Source organism: Palaemon carinicauda, chromosome 21 (assembly GCF_036898095.1).
Source record: "Palaemon carinicauda isolate YSFRI2023 chromosome 21, ASM3689809v2, whole genome shotgun sequence".
NCBI classification, from domain to species: domain Eukaryota; kingdom Metazoa; phylum Arthropoda; class Malacostraca; order Decapoda; family Palaemonidae; genus Palaemon; species Palaemon carinicauda.
In genome coordinates, this window is record NC_090745.1 from 31,387,239 (window position 1) to 31,404,025 (window position 16,787).

A 16,787-nucleotide genomic window follows, 5' to 3' on the forward strand; every position below is an offset into this window, starting at 1 on the left:
AATAAAACCAGACTATTCGGTGTATGTATAGGCAAGGGTAAAGTTAGCTGTAACCAGAGAGAAAGATCCAATGTAGTGCTGTCTGGCCAGTCAAAAGACCCGATAACTCTCTAGCGGCAGTATCTCAACGGGTGGCTGGTGGCTGATAACGTTTTAGCAATTGCTTGTGCTTATGCAAGTGCTATAAAAATTTGTTAACTACAAAAGCACTTACGTTTGTTTTTATTCATTGGAACTGAAGTAATTACTTAAAAATCCAAGCAAAAACATTTGCAGGAAGAAAATTTTCCTAAATACAAGTATGGACTTCTTTTAAATGGCTTCATCCAATTTTCACCCCATTTATGCTAAAATTCATATCAGAATCTAATTTTGATTAATTTTTATGTATTTCTACAATCCCTAGAATCACTGTTTAGATGAAAGTAACAATAAAAAAGGGCTAAAGTGACGTGCGCCTAAAGAAGCATACTCAGTCTAATATTTATCCTGTTTGTTTACAAATTTTCTTGTGTTCGAACGATGTACTGGGAAACAATTGCTGATGTGTATGTTTCAGAATTTGTGGATACTGTGTTGTAATCGTAAAGTACAGATCAAAATTAAATTTTACGATAAAGCTTATGCTATGCATTTACAGGAATATTTTTACATTTGACCCTGCTGTACTGTGGTTTAGCCGTATATTGACACAATCGAAGTAAAGTATTCAAACACACTCGTTGTAGTTGACGTGTGAAGGATCAGTTTCAAGATATATTCTGGTCTAATAATTACGGTACCTTTGTATTTTTCAACGCTCTATGTATAGTGGAATGTTTATTTTTAAGGTAAGAATACAGTATGTTCAACTCTAATATCTTAGGCTAGACTACGGTACTGGCTCAGGCCAGCCTAGGCTTACTGTAGACAGCTTTACTGTAAAAGGTTAAATATGACAGACCTAAAAGAAAGTGATAGAAACATGGGTGAATATATGATACTTTAATTTCTATCCAAATACAGAACCATATATTTTTCCTACTCGCTATCTTGTGTTTTATGCATTTCTGACCATGATAATTGGGCTAACACCTGTTTATAAGGTTTTGGAGCCCCTTATGTAAAGACAATTATGGGGGACCCCAGTGGGAAACCAGTTTTTTATGAGTGGGGTAATGTCAAAAACGGGTGATTTGCAGCAATGACAATGGTCAGAAATGCAAAATAAACAGTAAATATATATTTTAATTACTAGGGAATCTGAAATGCGCTATAAGAAATGGACGAGTACTGGCTAGTGTGGTATTTTTTTTCTCTATATGTCTAATAGGGGCTGGGACATATCTTACATATCGGTTGATTAAAATGTGAAGTATGTTCTTCACTCTAAGTTCATTGTGTACATCTGAAAGACTGAAGGTGACTTATTGAGCATGCTTGGTTTCTGTGCATTTACAATGACATATTTGTCAGGTGGGTTTTTAAACCAATTAACAGCTTACAAGTACTTCTTCATAAGTTCCCGAGTGTTGTTTTACAACTGCCATTTTTTCCTACCTTCGTCTTCAGTTTCAACTTAACCACCGTCTCTAAGACGTCTCCAAGAGGGAACTTAAGGAAAGCACATCAATCTATTTCAAAATATAGCGCGATTTCATTCATGTCGGTAATTGATTATGATGGAAATGCTCTCCGTTCAGTGTATAGGTATCGTTACTCATGTGAAATTAAAAAGTAACCGAGATATAATGCCTCGAAGGTCCGATTCTGATTTGATCTTTAGGAAGACCAACACATACTCTACTGCAAAGCTTCTGTAAAGATTACCAAGACAAAAAAAAAAAAAAAAAAAAAAAAAAAAAATGTTCGTGTCAATCATAAGGTAAGGAATTATTTGTGATTTACTTTATCATAAAGTAAGGATTTATTTGTGATTTACTTTTAGTTTGTGACCTGGGAAAGGTGGTTAGGCTAGTAGTCATGACCTGGGAAGGGGTTACAGTGTCTTGCCCCTGCCTAGGGGTTGTGACCTGGGAAGGGGGTTCCGGGGCATTACCCCCCAGCTAGGGGTTGTGACCTGGGAACTACTAGGTTAGGTAGGTGGGTTTGTAAGGTTCTGTACCCTTTTACAAGTCTCTAAAGTGTTAAATAATCATGTTTGGTCTGTTTTCAGCCATTTACATGAACCATATATCTTTCCAACTGGTTATTTAGTCCATATTTTGTATTTCTGACCATTATTATTGTTGTAAATCACTTGTTTATGACTTTTCCCCTCCCAAATATCCCTGGTCTCCCACTGGTGTCCCCCATAATTGTCTTTATATATGGGGTCCAAAAACTCATGAATGGATGGTTTTCCCTAATAATCAAGGTCATAAATGCATAGAACACAAGATAACGAGTAAGAAAAGTATATGGTTCATGTATTTGGCTAGAAATTACCATATAATCACAAGATAACCAGTTACAAAAATATATGGTTCATATAAGTGGATGAAAGTTAACCCACGAAGTGCTAGGGGAATGCCGCCAAAGGACGATGGTTGCATCATGAGTTTCGCGATTTTATCATAAAACTAATATCTTCTCATATATTACAAACTAAATTACCCATCTTTATGTATCAAAGGAAAGTCCTTGGAATGGAGATTAATAATCAGTAAGGAAATCTCATAGAAGTGTTAAGAATATTTTTTGTAAGAAAACTGTTAAAGATAAAAAATAATAAACACATGTAAAGAACATTTTCGTTTTTGATGGCTTGATAAAATAGTCATTGATGCATTTTAATTTTCTTCATGTCAGAATGTCAGCAAATTTAGTGAATGATCATATGAAAATTCATAACAAATGTTCAAGAAATAATTGTGTTGAATGGGTGTGTTATATGCGTATTAGTAAGTGTGTATTTGCATACACACACTTCGGCCAATGCTATTACTGTATTACCTATTATTATTACCTACCTTATGAAACAAGAAAAAAGATACAGTATAACCTTATGTAAGAAAATATTTTAAAACTATTCATATTTGTATACTACATATTTAAAACTTCAATTTTGTTTAATACATCCTTTTCAGATCCATTTTCGGGCAGACTTGCTCCTACCCATAAATTGTACAGATTGCATTTGGACAATCGTCACTTGCATCCTTTGATATGTCACAATCGTTTCCAATATCAATGTCAAAGTCGCTAGTATATGATAAAGAATAATTATTATCTTCAAGAAAGGCCATTCTAATGAATAAAAGCAGAAAATAATGATAAAATGCCTTGGAATTGAAAAAAAATCTTACTGCTAACACATAAACATACGTCGATAGCTCCGCCCACCCCCTGAATTGGTGTTACCTTTTCTTTTTATTGTATGTAAAACAAAGTAATATCTGGCAACTCTTTCCTCCAGTTGCAAGCTGATTAGTTAAAGAGTGTATCTACGTTACTGAGCTAATCCCAGGAGGTACGTTAGAGAATCCCATGAAATTTGAAAATGAAGCATCGATAATATCGACGTTGCCCTTTGACAGCTTATGATGCATCAATAAAATCGACGCGCGACACTTTTTGGGTTAAACTATCACAATTCTCTATGATTCACTTCACATCCTTTTTATGGTTTTTGCTCGTCCATGGCTCGCTTCGCTCGCATATGAAATAATCTCACTGCTCCTATGGTCTGGCAACTGGTAGATGGATGTGCTGCGTACGCTATCCCCATGGGTCAGTATTTTGGGGATAACTCATTTGATCAATAATGTCCTGTTATAGTACTGTGGATTTTATGTATAGGTTTTGTTCCGTAAGTGGAATACAAACCTACGCTATTTATTAGGGGTTATTACTTTTAGCAAAGCGGAAAGGACGAGCCACTAAAATTTTAGCGAGGGTTAACTACCCATTCTGCTAGTTAACAGTGGTAGGGGGGGGTTATCCTGTTACCTCTCCCACTAACACAATCCCATCCGGCCTTCGATGCTTGAGTCCAACCTGATTCGGAAGGAATCAAAGGACTCAAAGACTCTCCCAAAGTCCTCTTCAAGGCCCTCCAGGCCTACAGGAATCACTATTCACTCTAGGGATGTCCACAACCCTGGAAGAAGGACCCGGAGATAACCCCACGAGAGGGCAAAGGCACAGTCTTAGACCGTGTCTTTGGCACTCAAAAGCCCTCTTAAGACCAGTGCAGCCTTGGCCTGGTCTCAAGGGCTAAAGGGTGCCCAAGCTAAGATCGCCCAACAGCTCTCTGAGCTCTCCTCTTCCCAACGTTCTGGCTCTACCGCCAAGCTTCTCCAACCTCCTCGCATTCAACAGAGTAGATATTTTGAGATCTTGGACTATCCTCATCTAGCTCTTCCTCTCTCTCACTCTCTAGAAGAGCTCACCAAGGGAATCTCTCTAGAGAGGCTCTCCAGCCATCAGGTCTCGTTCTCGGCATCAGAGATCCTCAACCAGGAGAAGGTCAGGAAGTATGAAATGCAAGCTACTTCATGGCTTGATCTGTGGTTGGGGATCCTGGGAATCGTGGTTCGAACCAAGGATTTCTCCTAGGAATGCACCAGGAAAGCGATGAAAACTTTCCTTCTCTCAGGCACTCGCACCATCGAGTTTCTCACCCATCAAGTCTCGAACTTATGGGCGAACACCCTTCTGAAATGTTGAGATGCGGTGTCTGAGAGATTTCATCAGCAGGTCCCAAATGTCTAGGCTAAGGAACTCCTTTTTAGAGGGATCCTCTCTGTTTAAGCAAAAGGACGTGGAACATGCTGTTGAGAGATGGAGGAAGTCCCACCAGGACTCCCTCCTCCATAGGGCTTTGACATCCAAGCCCTATAAACTCCTAGCTCCTCAGCAGTCCTGTCCAGCGAAGATCATGACGAACAAGAAGACAGCGGTGTCTAAAAAGCCCTTTCCGACCAGAGATGGGAAAGGTACTAAGTCCTCCAGGAGAGGAAAATTTCCTAGAGGGTGGAAGCAACTCGGGGCCGAGCCCTGGACAATCTCTGTGATTCATTCAGGGTATCACATCCTGTTCACAACATCTCTCCATCTCCTGATCAGGAATCCAGCGTCAATAGACTCCTTTGCGATGGGATCAGCAAAGGGGCTAGCCCTCCGGGCAGAAGTCCAGACCCTGTTGAAAAAAGGCGCTCTCCAAGAGGTCCTCGACGAGTCCGTAGGCTTCTTCAGATGACTCTTACTTGTGAAAAAGGCGACTGGAGGTTGGAGACCCATCATCAACCTCTCAGCTCTGAACAAGTTTGTCAAGCAAACTCCGTTCAGCATGGAGACAGCAGACACAATCAGACAAGCGGTAAGACCACGGGACTTCATGTGCACACTGGATCTAAGGGACGCGTACTTCCAGATCCCAATCCATCCGTCTGCATGGAAATACTTAGGATTCAGCCTAGACAACAGGAAATACCAGTTCAAGGTGCTGTGCTTTGGTCTTTCTACAACACCTCAAGTCTTCCCCAGAGTGTTTACCCTAGTATCATCTTGGGCACACGGGATTGGCATCCGTCTCCTCCATTATCTGGACAACTGGCTAATCCTAGCGGACTCGGTGGCAACCCTTCTTCAACACCAAGTCAAACTTCTGAGGCTTTGCCAAGATCTGGGGATCATGGTAAACCTTGAGAAGTTCGCCCTGCTTCTTACACAGAGACTGATATACCTAGACGTGATAGTAGACACCAATCTCCACAAAGCCTTCCCATCAGACGACTGGATGATGAGGCTGAGATAGGTGGCAAGACCCTTTCTCAGACGGGAAGAACTTCCAGCCCAGACCTGGGTATGTCTTCTCGGATATATTTTATCTCTGGCCTGTCTAGTTCCCAATGGTCGCCTCAGGATTCGATCTCTGCAGTGGCAACTTAAGACCCGGTGGAATTAGGCATTCGACTCCTTGGACATCTTGATCCTCATGGGATCAGCGGAATAGACAAACCTCGAATGGTGGGTGTTAGACGAGAACCTACGAAAGGGAGTGGATCTTCTTGTCTTCTACCCAGATTTAATGCTGTTCTCAGACTTCAAAAAAAGGGTGGGGCCCATGTGCCGAACTACACAACCTCAGGCCTCTGGTCAGAGTCAGAAGAGTACCTCCACATAAATCTCTTATAGGTGAAAGCCATCTTTTTGGCCCTTCAACAGTTCCATCAGTTCCTGGCGGGCCACTCAGCGGTGGTGATGAGCGACAACACCACAGTAGTGGCTTTACATTAGCAAGCAAGGAGGTACCTTTTTGCAGCCCCTATCCCATCTAGAAGTAGAGATACTGAGATGGGCCGAAATCCACTCAATACCACTATCGGCACGCTTCATTCCAGGCAAAAGGAATGTGCTCACCGACAACCTTAGCAGAGCATCTCAGATAGTGAGTACCGAGTGGTCTTTGGATCATTTAGTAGCCAACAAAATCCTGACTTTGTGGGGTTCTCCGACTGTGGATCTCTTCGCAACAGCCCTGAACTTCAGGCTCCCATTGTACTGCTTCTAATTCCAGACCCCAAGGCTCTCTGCAAGATGGATTCCAACAACAGTGGGATAACATTGATGTTTATGCCTTTTCCCCGTTCTGTCTGATGAGGAGGGTACTCAACAAGGCCAGAACACTGGTCAACCTCTCAATGACTCTCATAGCTCCGTTATGGTATCATGCGGAATGGTTTCCAGACCTTCTGCAACTCCTGACGGAGTCTCCAAGAGAACTCCCTCCACAACTCGATCTACTCAAACAACCACATGCCATCATCTTCCATAAAGCTGTAGCTTTGCTGCGACTTTACGCCTGGAGACTATCCAGCATCCCCTCACTCAGAGAGGATTTTCGCAACAAGTTGCGAGCAGGATTTCTGGATACCTGCGGAAATCATCAGCAGCAGCCTACCAGGCAAAGGTCTTCCGTGTTTGGTGTCGTGGAAGGGGTATCTCTCCTCTCAGTGCCACTATTCCAGCAATAGAGGAGTTCCTTGTGTATTTGCGTGAGGAAATATGCCTTTAAGTCTCGGTGGTTAAAGGCTATCGCTCAGCTCTAAGTCTAGCCCTTAGACTCAACGGTGTAGTGGTTGCAGACTGTGGACAGAGGTAGCACCCAAACTGCCTAGTGTCTGAATGCCAACCACACTCCAGCGTTCACTTCACAAAAAGGTAAAATGGTGGAATACCCCAAAAATCTAGGTACAGTGAACCCTCGCTACTTCGCGGTTCGACCATCGCGGATTCACCACTTCGCGGATTTTTTCCATAACCCATATATATATATATACAGTAATATATATATATATATATATATATATATATATATATATATATATATATATATATATATATATATATATATATATATATATATATATATATATATATATGTATGCATGTATTTATGTATATATGTAGGTATGTATATGTGTATACATATAAATATATATATATATACACACACACACATATATATATATATATATATATATATATAAGTATGGAGACAGGAGCAATTACTCAAGCATAAACATTTTGGAGTAGGGAGACGCGTTCTGTTTTTTCATCCATTTATTTGCGCCGACGTTTCGTATCACCTTGATACATTTTCCAGGCTGAAACGATTACAAATCAATTGTGTATAAGTAAAAAGATACACACAACGTTTACCAACACCAAAATTAAAAAGCTTTTTAATAAATCAAGAATAAAAACAGAGTAAAAACAGAAACACAGAATAACAGTGAAAGGGCTTGGAGCGAATATAGAGAAACAAATTAATTCAATAATAATTATAATAATAATAATAGAAAAATATATAATAATAATGATAATAATAATAATAATAATAGAACGAACAAGACACCTACCCACAGCGGTAGCGTAAGGAGAACTGACATGAAAAATTGTTATGGAAGGGAGTGTAAACAAAACAACAGGTAATTAGGGGGATGGGAAGAGGTAACATTCAGCTTCATCCCTGAGTTTGTAGCCAAGACTCAGTATCCGGGAGTAGCAGGTCCCCGATTCGACTCCTTCCGGATTCTAAGTCCCCGCTCTGTAACTTACTCTGCCCAGTGAGGAGTTTGAGGCTATACCTCAAGAGAACAGCTGCAGACTGTCCCCGTGTGTCTACACTTTTCCTCAGCACAGGGAGAAACAAGAGGATGGTCACTAAGAATACCATTTCTGCCAGGATTTGCATGGTCATAGACCATGCTCTGAATCCAAACCCTCCTTCACTTTTCCCCAGAACCCTTGATGTCGTGCGTAGCTACGTCTCTGGCATTCACAAGAAACTTCTCTATGACACAGGTTCTACAGGCTGGGGTGTGGAAACGTCAGAACACGTTCACAGCCCACTCCCTGCAAGACGTGACCCTCAGGAGGCTTGATATGTTTTTTATTGGCCCTGTGGTTGATACCTAAAGCTCCTTATTAGACAAGTAGCAGAAGGTTGAGGGCACTGTTCCGGTTCTAGTCTGCGTGAATGAAAAGGTTTGACTGACTCTTATTCTTTTCTTCATCCTCCCCTCTCTTGGGGAAAGCAGCATTCTGGGTTCTCTGCTTAAGCTGACCTCAAACTACTACAGGTAAACCATGCTTCCTTGTGTTCCTAGTATTTAGCTAATACTGTGGCGTCCCCATACCCTGGCGAAGTGGTATTAGGAAAGTCCTGGTTACAACAGTTTTCCTACAAAGACTCGGAATACCTTTTACCTGGACAGTCACACTTCTGAACATCTCAACACACAGCTTGCTTAGGCCACGGAGCTTGGGTAGCAAAGTTTAGCGAGTTGTAGGGACTCCTTATTTTTGGTACAAACCTATGCAAAATAAGGACCCCTTAGTAAAGTCAAAAGCCAGTTTGGCAGGGACGTCCACCCTCCTAATGGGTGAGTTACCCCTAATAAATAGCGTAGGTTTGTATTCTAGTTACGGAACAAATGACAAATTCGTAGATAATTTTTACAGTATTTGTTCCATAACTGGAATACAAACCACGCTATTTGATATGGGCGTAGCGGAAATGACGAGCCATTAATTTTTAACGAGGGTTTGCTACCCACATCGCTAGTTAGCGGGGGTAGGGGAGGGTAGCTTGCTAACCCCCCCCCCCCTCACACACCTGTGCTTGAGCCCACTTTGCTCTCGGCTCGGATGGTAGTCGGACGTGTCCGCTTTCATCCTCGCCGTCATTGCCAGCCATTTAATGCTTTTTTGCTTTTTATTCTAGTTTTGTGTGTGAAGTTGACCTCTGCGATTATGCGCATCTGCCCTGGATTTCCCGACCGCCCCTGTGGAACATTCATATCGTTGGTTGAGACCGACCCTCACACCCTTTGTCCTTCCTGTAGGGGCCAATGGTGTGATAGCGATAACAGGTGTAGTGAGTGTAAGAAGTGGTCTACCTCCCAGTGGGAGAGGTTTTCGCGGCAACGGAAGAAGTCCAAGCGGATATTTCTCCTTCGAAGGTTTCTTTGAAAGGAGAAAAACCCAAGGCCTCTTCTTCCGTTGCCCAAACCTCCTCCGAAGCTCCCACTTGGTCGGTCTCTTTCGAGAGACCGTCGAGTGGTAGCGTAGTCCGTTGTATTGTTTACCAAACTCGGGGTTCGAGAAATGACGTTGCTTCCCCCTAGCGAAGCAGCTCCACCTCTCCCCCCAGGGGAGGATATGTCTCTAATCCCTCTTTTTCAATATTAATCTTACCCGATAATCATGTAGCTGTCAACTCCGTTGCCCGACAGAATTCTACGGACGGGATACGCCAGCGATCGCTATACAAGAGGGGGGTGTACTCACCAGCGCCACCTGTGGCCAGGTACTGCAGTACTTCTTGTTGACACCACCTCAATTTTTCCTCTGTCGTGCTTCCGGCAAGACCTACATGGATACGCTTATAATTTTGGAGTCTTTGTTCACGGTTTTGGTGAAGTATTGCTCTGAGATTTCAGCTTTCGCTATACAGGAAGCTTTTCCCTTAGCATAGATAGCTTTTGGATTAATTTTGATTAATGGTATAACGATCTTTGCTTTAATTTGGAAACCCCCTTTGACTGTTCTCTGATTCAAGATGTCCGACCATTCACAAGCTCCTACCCAAAGACGATGTTTAGTTAGCACTTGTGTTAGGCGTCTTCCGAAGGCCTCGGTTGATCCTCACACCGTTTGTTCCGACTGTCGGGGAAAATCCTGCCAGTTGGATGATCGATGTGAGGAATGTGCCGGTCTTTCGGAATATGATTTTATTCAATTCCTTAAATATACGACTAAGTTAGAGAGGGAGAGAGTTAGGAGGAGTTCGGCTCGCTCTTTGCTTTATTCATCCCCCCATGATCCTCATCCTTTTCCTCCCCCTGTAGTGGCTACCCCCGAACCTACTATTAGTGCTCAGCCTGATATGTCGGATGTTTTACGTGCCATTCAGGCTTTAGGCGATAAGGTGGAGTCGGTAGTGAGTGACCACAAGTTCCTCTTGGCAGACGTCAAGGAACTTAAAGTGAAAAGTGCAGTGGGAAGTGATACTGCCAGTGCTGTGCCTAGTGCTAGTGTCAGTGTCAGTGTTGCGCGTGAGGATACTTCTGTGCGTGCCAGTCGTCCTCCCAGTCCGGGACCTCTTGCAAGCTCCCAAGCCCAGGGGAGAAGCAATGTCGAAGGGCAAAAGGGTTCGGCAGGCCTTGATCGGCGCACAGTAGTATCCTCAGTGGTTGCGGGCGTATCTTATAGAGATCGTCACTTCCACTCTCAGACGATTGAGCCCTTAATTTCCTCGTCTGCAGAAAAGAGAAAACGCTGGACTCAGGTCTCAAGACCTCTTAAGCGTAAAGTCCAGACCGCGCGAGTCCAACAGCCAGGGTGTAGCCATTGGGCTAGCTCGGACTCGCCGCAGTCATCAGGTGACTGCACGCCTCCTAAGAGAGGTAAGGCGATGCCTCAACAGACCTCAACTTCTGTTAAAGCTTTGCCTCAACAGACCTCAACTTCTGTTGATCCTAAGATGGCTATGCTGCAGACTATGCAGTCGCAGCTTGCGGTGTTGATGCGGGAGTTTCAGGCAGAGAAGGTTAATACACCTCCTCCTGCGAGCGCTCCTCCTCCTCTGCGCAGTCCAATCTGCCAGACGTATGAGGTTGAGGTTCCTCAAGCTACCTCCATGCGTGAGCTGCCGCGTTGGGAGTTGCCAGATACCAGCGCTGTGCAGCAACCTCCACTTTCCTTGAGGCAGGAGCCTCTTACCACGCGGCAACCTCCTCAACAATGGGGGCAGGAGCCTTTTGCTTTACAACAACCTCCTCTACCCTTGAGGCAGGAGTACCTTGCTTTACAACCATCCTCGAGGCAGCAACCTCTTGAGGTACGACAACCTCTACCATCCTTGAGGCAGCCACCTCAACTCTCGCAGCAGCCACCTCCACTTTCCTCGAGGCGAGAACCTCAACTCTCGAGGCAAGCACCTCAAGAACCTCAACTCGTGAGACAAGAGCCTCTCTCTGCGCAGCCACCTCAACCCTTGAAGCAAGCGCAACTCTTGAGGCAGGAACCTCATGCTATGAGTCAGCCACCTCAACGCATGCATCTACCACTTTCTCCTCAGCTTGAGCCTCTTCCCATTCAACTTGAACCGCAGTCTATGCAGCATGAGCCTCATGTTTTACAACAGTCGCCTCTCACCACGCTTGCTCCTCAGACCTCCGCAGAACCTCCTTTATCCCAGCCTCATGACTTTGTCATTACCAGCCCTCATCCTCTTCAACAGAGACTTGAGGATGAATCCGCAAGTGCGCATGCACCCGCTCTTCAGGATTCAGCCATTCAGCATACCGCTTTACCTCTCGCTTCTCAACCCTCAGGTGATGAGGTTTCTGAGGATGAAGCTGCTCACCTAGATGATCCTTCTTCTGACGTGGAGGAACCCAAGTCATTGCCACCCTCCATTGACTTTCGCAAGGTCCTGGCTCTGTTCAGAGAGCTTTACCCGGATCACTTTGTTTCTGCTACCCCTCGCTCTCCTCCATCCGAGTTCTCTCTAGGCATGCAACCTGTTAAGTCTGCCTACACTAAGCTCGTCTTCGCTAGATCTTCAAAGAGAGCTTTGAGAATGTTAGGGGAATGGTTGCAGTCCAAGCAGCAACTGGGAAAGACGTCGTTTATGTTTCCACCTCCTAAGCTGACGTCTAAGGCGGGCGTCTGGTATGCCACAGGAGAGGAACCAGGCTTGGGGGTCCCTGCCTCTGCCCAGGCTGACTTCTCAAGTTTGGTTGACTCTCCACGAAGGTCGGCTATGAGACGCTCTAAGGTCTGCTGGACCTTTTCTGACCTAGACCACTTCTTAAAGGGAGTCTTTCGCGCCTTTGAAATTTTTAATTTTCTCGACTGGTGCCTGGGGGCCTTGAGCAAGAAGACTGCCCCATCTGACAAAGACTCGGCCATGCTGATCATGTCCTGTATGGACAAAGCAATTCGCGATGGTTCCGGCGAACTTGCCTCTATGTTTGTATCGGGAGTCCTCAAGAAAAGGGAACAACTTTGCTCCTTCCTTTCCACTGGGATCACCTCTTCCCAAAGGTCACAGTTACTTTTTGCTCCGCTTTCTAAGTTCCTGTTTCCTGAGAATCTTATCAAGGAATTGTCTGCGGCTCTTATTCAGAAGGACACGCATGACCTTGTGGCCTCTTCAGCACGGAAGGCTACGGTTGCTCCTTCAGTTCCTAGAACTTACCGCACCCCAGTGGCTGATACTCCTGCTACCAGATTTATTCCGCCCTTTCGTGGCAGAGCCCCCAGCCGAGGAGGTACCCGCCCAGACGGTCACAGGGGCAAGTCCAAGAAAGGTACCAAGTCTTCGAAAAGCAAACATTGACTCTCCTCCTCTCCAGACAGCTGTAGGAGCCAGACTCAAGATCTTCTGGCAAGCTTGGGAAAGAAGAGGTGCAGACGCCCAGTCTGTCAAGTGGCTAAGGGAGGGTTACAGGATACCATTCTGCCGCAATCCCCCTCTGACCACTTCTCCCATCAACCTCTCTCCCAACTACAAGGAAAAGGACAAGAGGCTAGCGTTACATCAAGAGGTGTCGCTCCTGTTACAGAAGGAGGCAGTGGTGATAGTCCGGGATCATCAATCCCCGGGCTTCTACAACCGTCTCTTTCTGGTGGCCAAGAAGACAGGAGGTTGGAGACCGGTGCTGGACGTCAGTGCGCTCAATGTTTATGTCACCAAGCAGACGTTCACTATGGAGACGACAAAGTCGGTCCTAGCAGCGGTCAGGCAGGAGGACTGGATGGTCTCGTTGGATCTGAAAGACGCCTACTTTCACGTCCCCATTCATCCAGACTCCCAACCTTTTCTAAGATTCGTTTTTGGAAAGGTTGTGTACCAATTCCAAGCCCTGTGTTTTGGCCTAAGCACGGCACCTATGGTGTTTACGCGACTGATGAGGAATATAGCGAAATTCCTCCACTTGGCGGACATCAGAGCCTCCCTTTATTTAGACGACTGGCTGTTAAGAGCCCCCACAAGTCGTCGCTGTCTGGAGAGTCTCAGTTGGACTTTGGACTTGACCAAGGAACTGGGTCTTTTGGTCAACTTAGAGAAGTCCCAACTTATTCCTTCCCAAACTATCGTTTACCTGGGAATGGAGATTCGGAGTCAAGCTTTTCGGGCTTTTCCGTCGGCCCCAAGAATCAACCAAGCCCTAGAGTGCATACTGAGCATGCTGAAGAGGAACAGATGCTCGGTGAGACAGTGGATGAGTCTAACAGGGACCCTATCATCGTTAGCCCTGTTCACCGAGTTAGGGAGACTCCACCTCCGCCCCCTTCAATTCCATCTAGCAGCTCACTGGGACAAGAATATGACGCTCGAAGCGGTCTCTATTCCTGTTACCAAAGAGATGAAGACTACTCTCATGTGGTGGAAGAGCAACATCCTTCTCAAGGAGGGTCTCTCGTTAGCTGTTCAGACCCCCAATCTTCATCTCTATTCGGACGCATCAGACTCGGGCTGGGGCGCGACCTTGGACGGACAGGAATGCTCGGGAACATGGAACAAGGAACAGGAAACGCTTCACATCAATTGCAAGGAGTTGTTGGCAGTACATCTGGCCTTAAGGAACTTCAAGTCCCTCCTGCTAAACAAGGTGGTGGAGGTGAACTCCGACAACACCACAGCCTTGGCATACATCTCCAAGCAGGGAGGGACTCATTCGAAGAAGCTGTACGAGATAGCAAGGGACCTCCTCATTTGGTCAAGAAGTCTAAACCTCACGCTGGTAACGAGATTCATTCAGGGCAATATTAATGTCTCGGCAGATCGCCTCAGCAGGAAGGGTCAAGTCATCCCCACAGAATGGACCCTTCACAAGAACGTGTGCAACAGACTTTGGACCTTGTGGGGTCAGCCAACGATAGATCTGTTCGCCACCTCCATGACCAAGAGGCTCCCATTGTACTGTTCCCCAATTCCAGACCCGGCAGCAGTTCACGTGGATGCTTTTCTGCTGGATTGGTCCCATCTCGATCTTTATGCATTCCCGCCGTTCAAGATCATCAACAGAGTTATTCAGAAGTTCGTCTCTCACGAAGGGACACGGCTGACGTTGGTTGCTCCCCTTTGGCCTGCAAGAGAATGGTTCACAGAGGTACTGCAATGGCTGGTCGACGTTCCCAGGACTCTCCCTCTAAGAGTGGACCTTCTACGTCAACCTCACGTAAAGAAGGTACACCCAAGCCTCCACGCTCTTCGTCTGACTGCCTTCAGACTATCGAAAGACTCTCTAGAGCTAGAGGCTTTTCGAAGGAGGCAGCCAGAGCGATTGCCAGAGCAAGGAGGATATCCACTCGTAGAGTCTATCAATCCAAGTGGGAAGTCTTCCGAAGCTGGTGCAGAGCCAATGCAGTTTCCTCTACCAATACCTCTGTAACCCAAGTTGCCGACTTCCTGTTACATCTTAGGAATGTTAGATCTCTTTCGGCTCCTACGATCAAAGGGTACAGAAGTATGTTGGCATCAGTTTTCCGCCACAGAGGCTTGGATCTTTCCTCCAACAAGGATCTACAGGACATCCTTAAGTCTTTCGAGACCTCTAAAGAACGTCGCTTGTCCACTCCAGGCTGGAATCTAGATGTAGTCTTAAGGTTCCTTATGTCTCCTAGATTTGAACCTCTCCAGTCAGCCTCTTTCAAAGACCTTACTCTCAAAACTCTTTTCCTCGTCTGCCTTGCAACAGCCAAAAGAGTTAGTGAGGTTCACGCCTTCAGCAGGAACATAGGATTCACATCCGAAACAGCAACATGTTCCTTACAGCTCGGGTTTTTGGCAAAAAATGAACTTCCTTCACGTCCTTGGCCTAGATCGTTCGAAATTCCTAGCCTTTCCAACATGGTGGGTAACGAGCTAGAGAGAGTTCTTTGCCCTGTCAGAGCTCTAAAGTACTATCTTAAAAGGTCAAAACCTATACGAGGACAATCAGAGGCCTTATGGTGTGCCATCAAGAAACCTTCGATGCCTATGTCCAAAAACGCAGTTTCGTATTACATAAGGCTTCTGATTAGAGAAGCTCATTCTCACATGAAGGATGAAGACCTTGCTTTGCTGAAGGTAAGGACCCACGAAGTGAGAGCTGTAGCTACTTCGATGGCCTTCAAACAGAAACGTTCTCTGCAGAGTATTATGGATGCAACCTATTGGAGGAGCAAGTCAGTGTTTGCATCTTTTTATCTCAAAGATGTCCAGTCTCTTTACGAGAACTGCTACACCCTGGGACCATTCGTAGCAGCGAGTGCAGTAGTAGGTGAGGGCTCAGCCACTACATTCCCTTAATCCCATAACCTTTTTTAACCTTTCTCTTGAATGCTTTTATTGTTGTTTTTGGGTTGTTACGGTAGGCTAAGAAGCCTTCCGCATCCTAGTTGATTTGGCGGGTGGTCAATTCGTTCTTGAGAAGCGCCTAGGTTAGAGGTTGTGTAGAGGTCCTTTAGTATGGGTTGCAGCCCTTTTATACTTCAGCACCTTGGAGTTGTTCAGCCTCCTAAGAGGAACGCTGCGCTCAGTAAGGAAGACGAACATATTAAAGGCAGAGTAATGGTTCAAGTCGACTTCCTTACCAGGTACTTATAATTTCATTGTTATTTTGAATAACTGATAATATGAAATACGGGATACTTAGCTTCTTGATATACATGTGCACTGGTTTTCACCCACCTCCCTGGGTGTGAATCAGCTACATGATTATCGGGTAAGATTAATATTGAAAAATGTTATTTTCATTAGTAAAATAAATTTTTGAATATACTTACCCGATAATCATGATTTAATTGACCCACCCTTCCTCCCCATAGAGAACCAGTGGACCGAGGAAAAATTGAGGTGGTGTCAACAAGAAGTACTGCAGTACCTGGCCACAGGTGGCGCTGGTGAGTACACCCCCCTCTTGTATAGCGATCGCTGGCGTATCCCGTCCGTAGAATTCTGTCGGGCAACGGAGTTGACAGCTACATGATTATCGGGTAAGTATATTCAAAAATTTATTTTACTAATGAAAATAACATTTTTCAGCTTTAGTCCTCCTTGGGGCTCGAGGGTTCGCCCTCCAAGGAGGTCTTACTTGACTACATCCGGTTGGGTGCCGCTGTCAAGCAATCGCCGCCTCCGACAGAGGTTGATCCTCTGTCGATTGTCGACGTTGTGGTGTCAGAGGTATCCAATGCGGTATCACCCATCACCTCTGCCTCTTCAAACCCTACGGTAGCTGACGGCTTAGTTTCTCCTGGTCCTGTTCAACCAACGAGGGAGAAACTAAGTCCAACATTCT

General features: G+C 45.1%; 1 protein-coding gene across 2 annotated transcripts in view; it reads left to right on the plus strand.

Annotated features, from left to right (window-relative positions):
* The first annotated feature begins 507 nt into the window (after nt 1–507).
* Nucleotides 508–16,787, plus strand: part of LOC137615256 (uncharacterized) — a 137,619-nt gene continuing 121,339 nt past the window's right edge. Inside the window, exon 1 of one of the 2 annotated variants that reach the window (XM_068344977.1) lies at nt 508–548. In XM_068344977.1, coding sequence (XP_068201078.1) covers nt 523–548 — 26 coding nt within the window. In that variant the 5' untranslated portion in view covers nt 508–522. Of the gene's footprint in view, nt 549–570; nt 831–16,787 lie in introns of those variants that run through there. The other variant, XM_068344978.1, reaches the window with a different exon arrangement.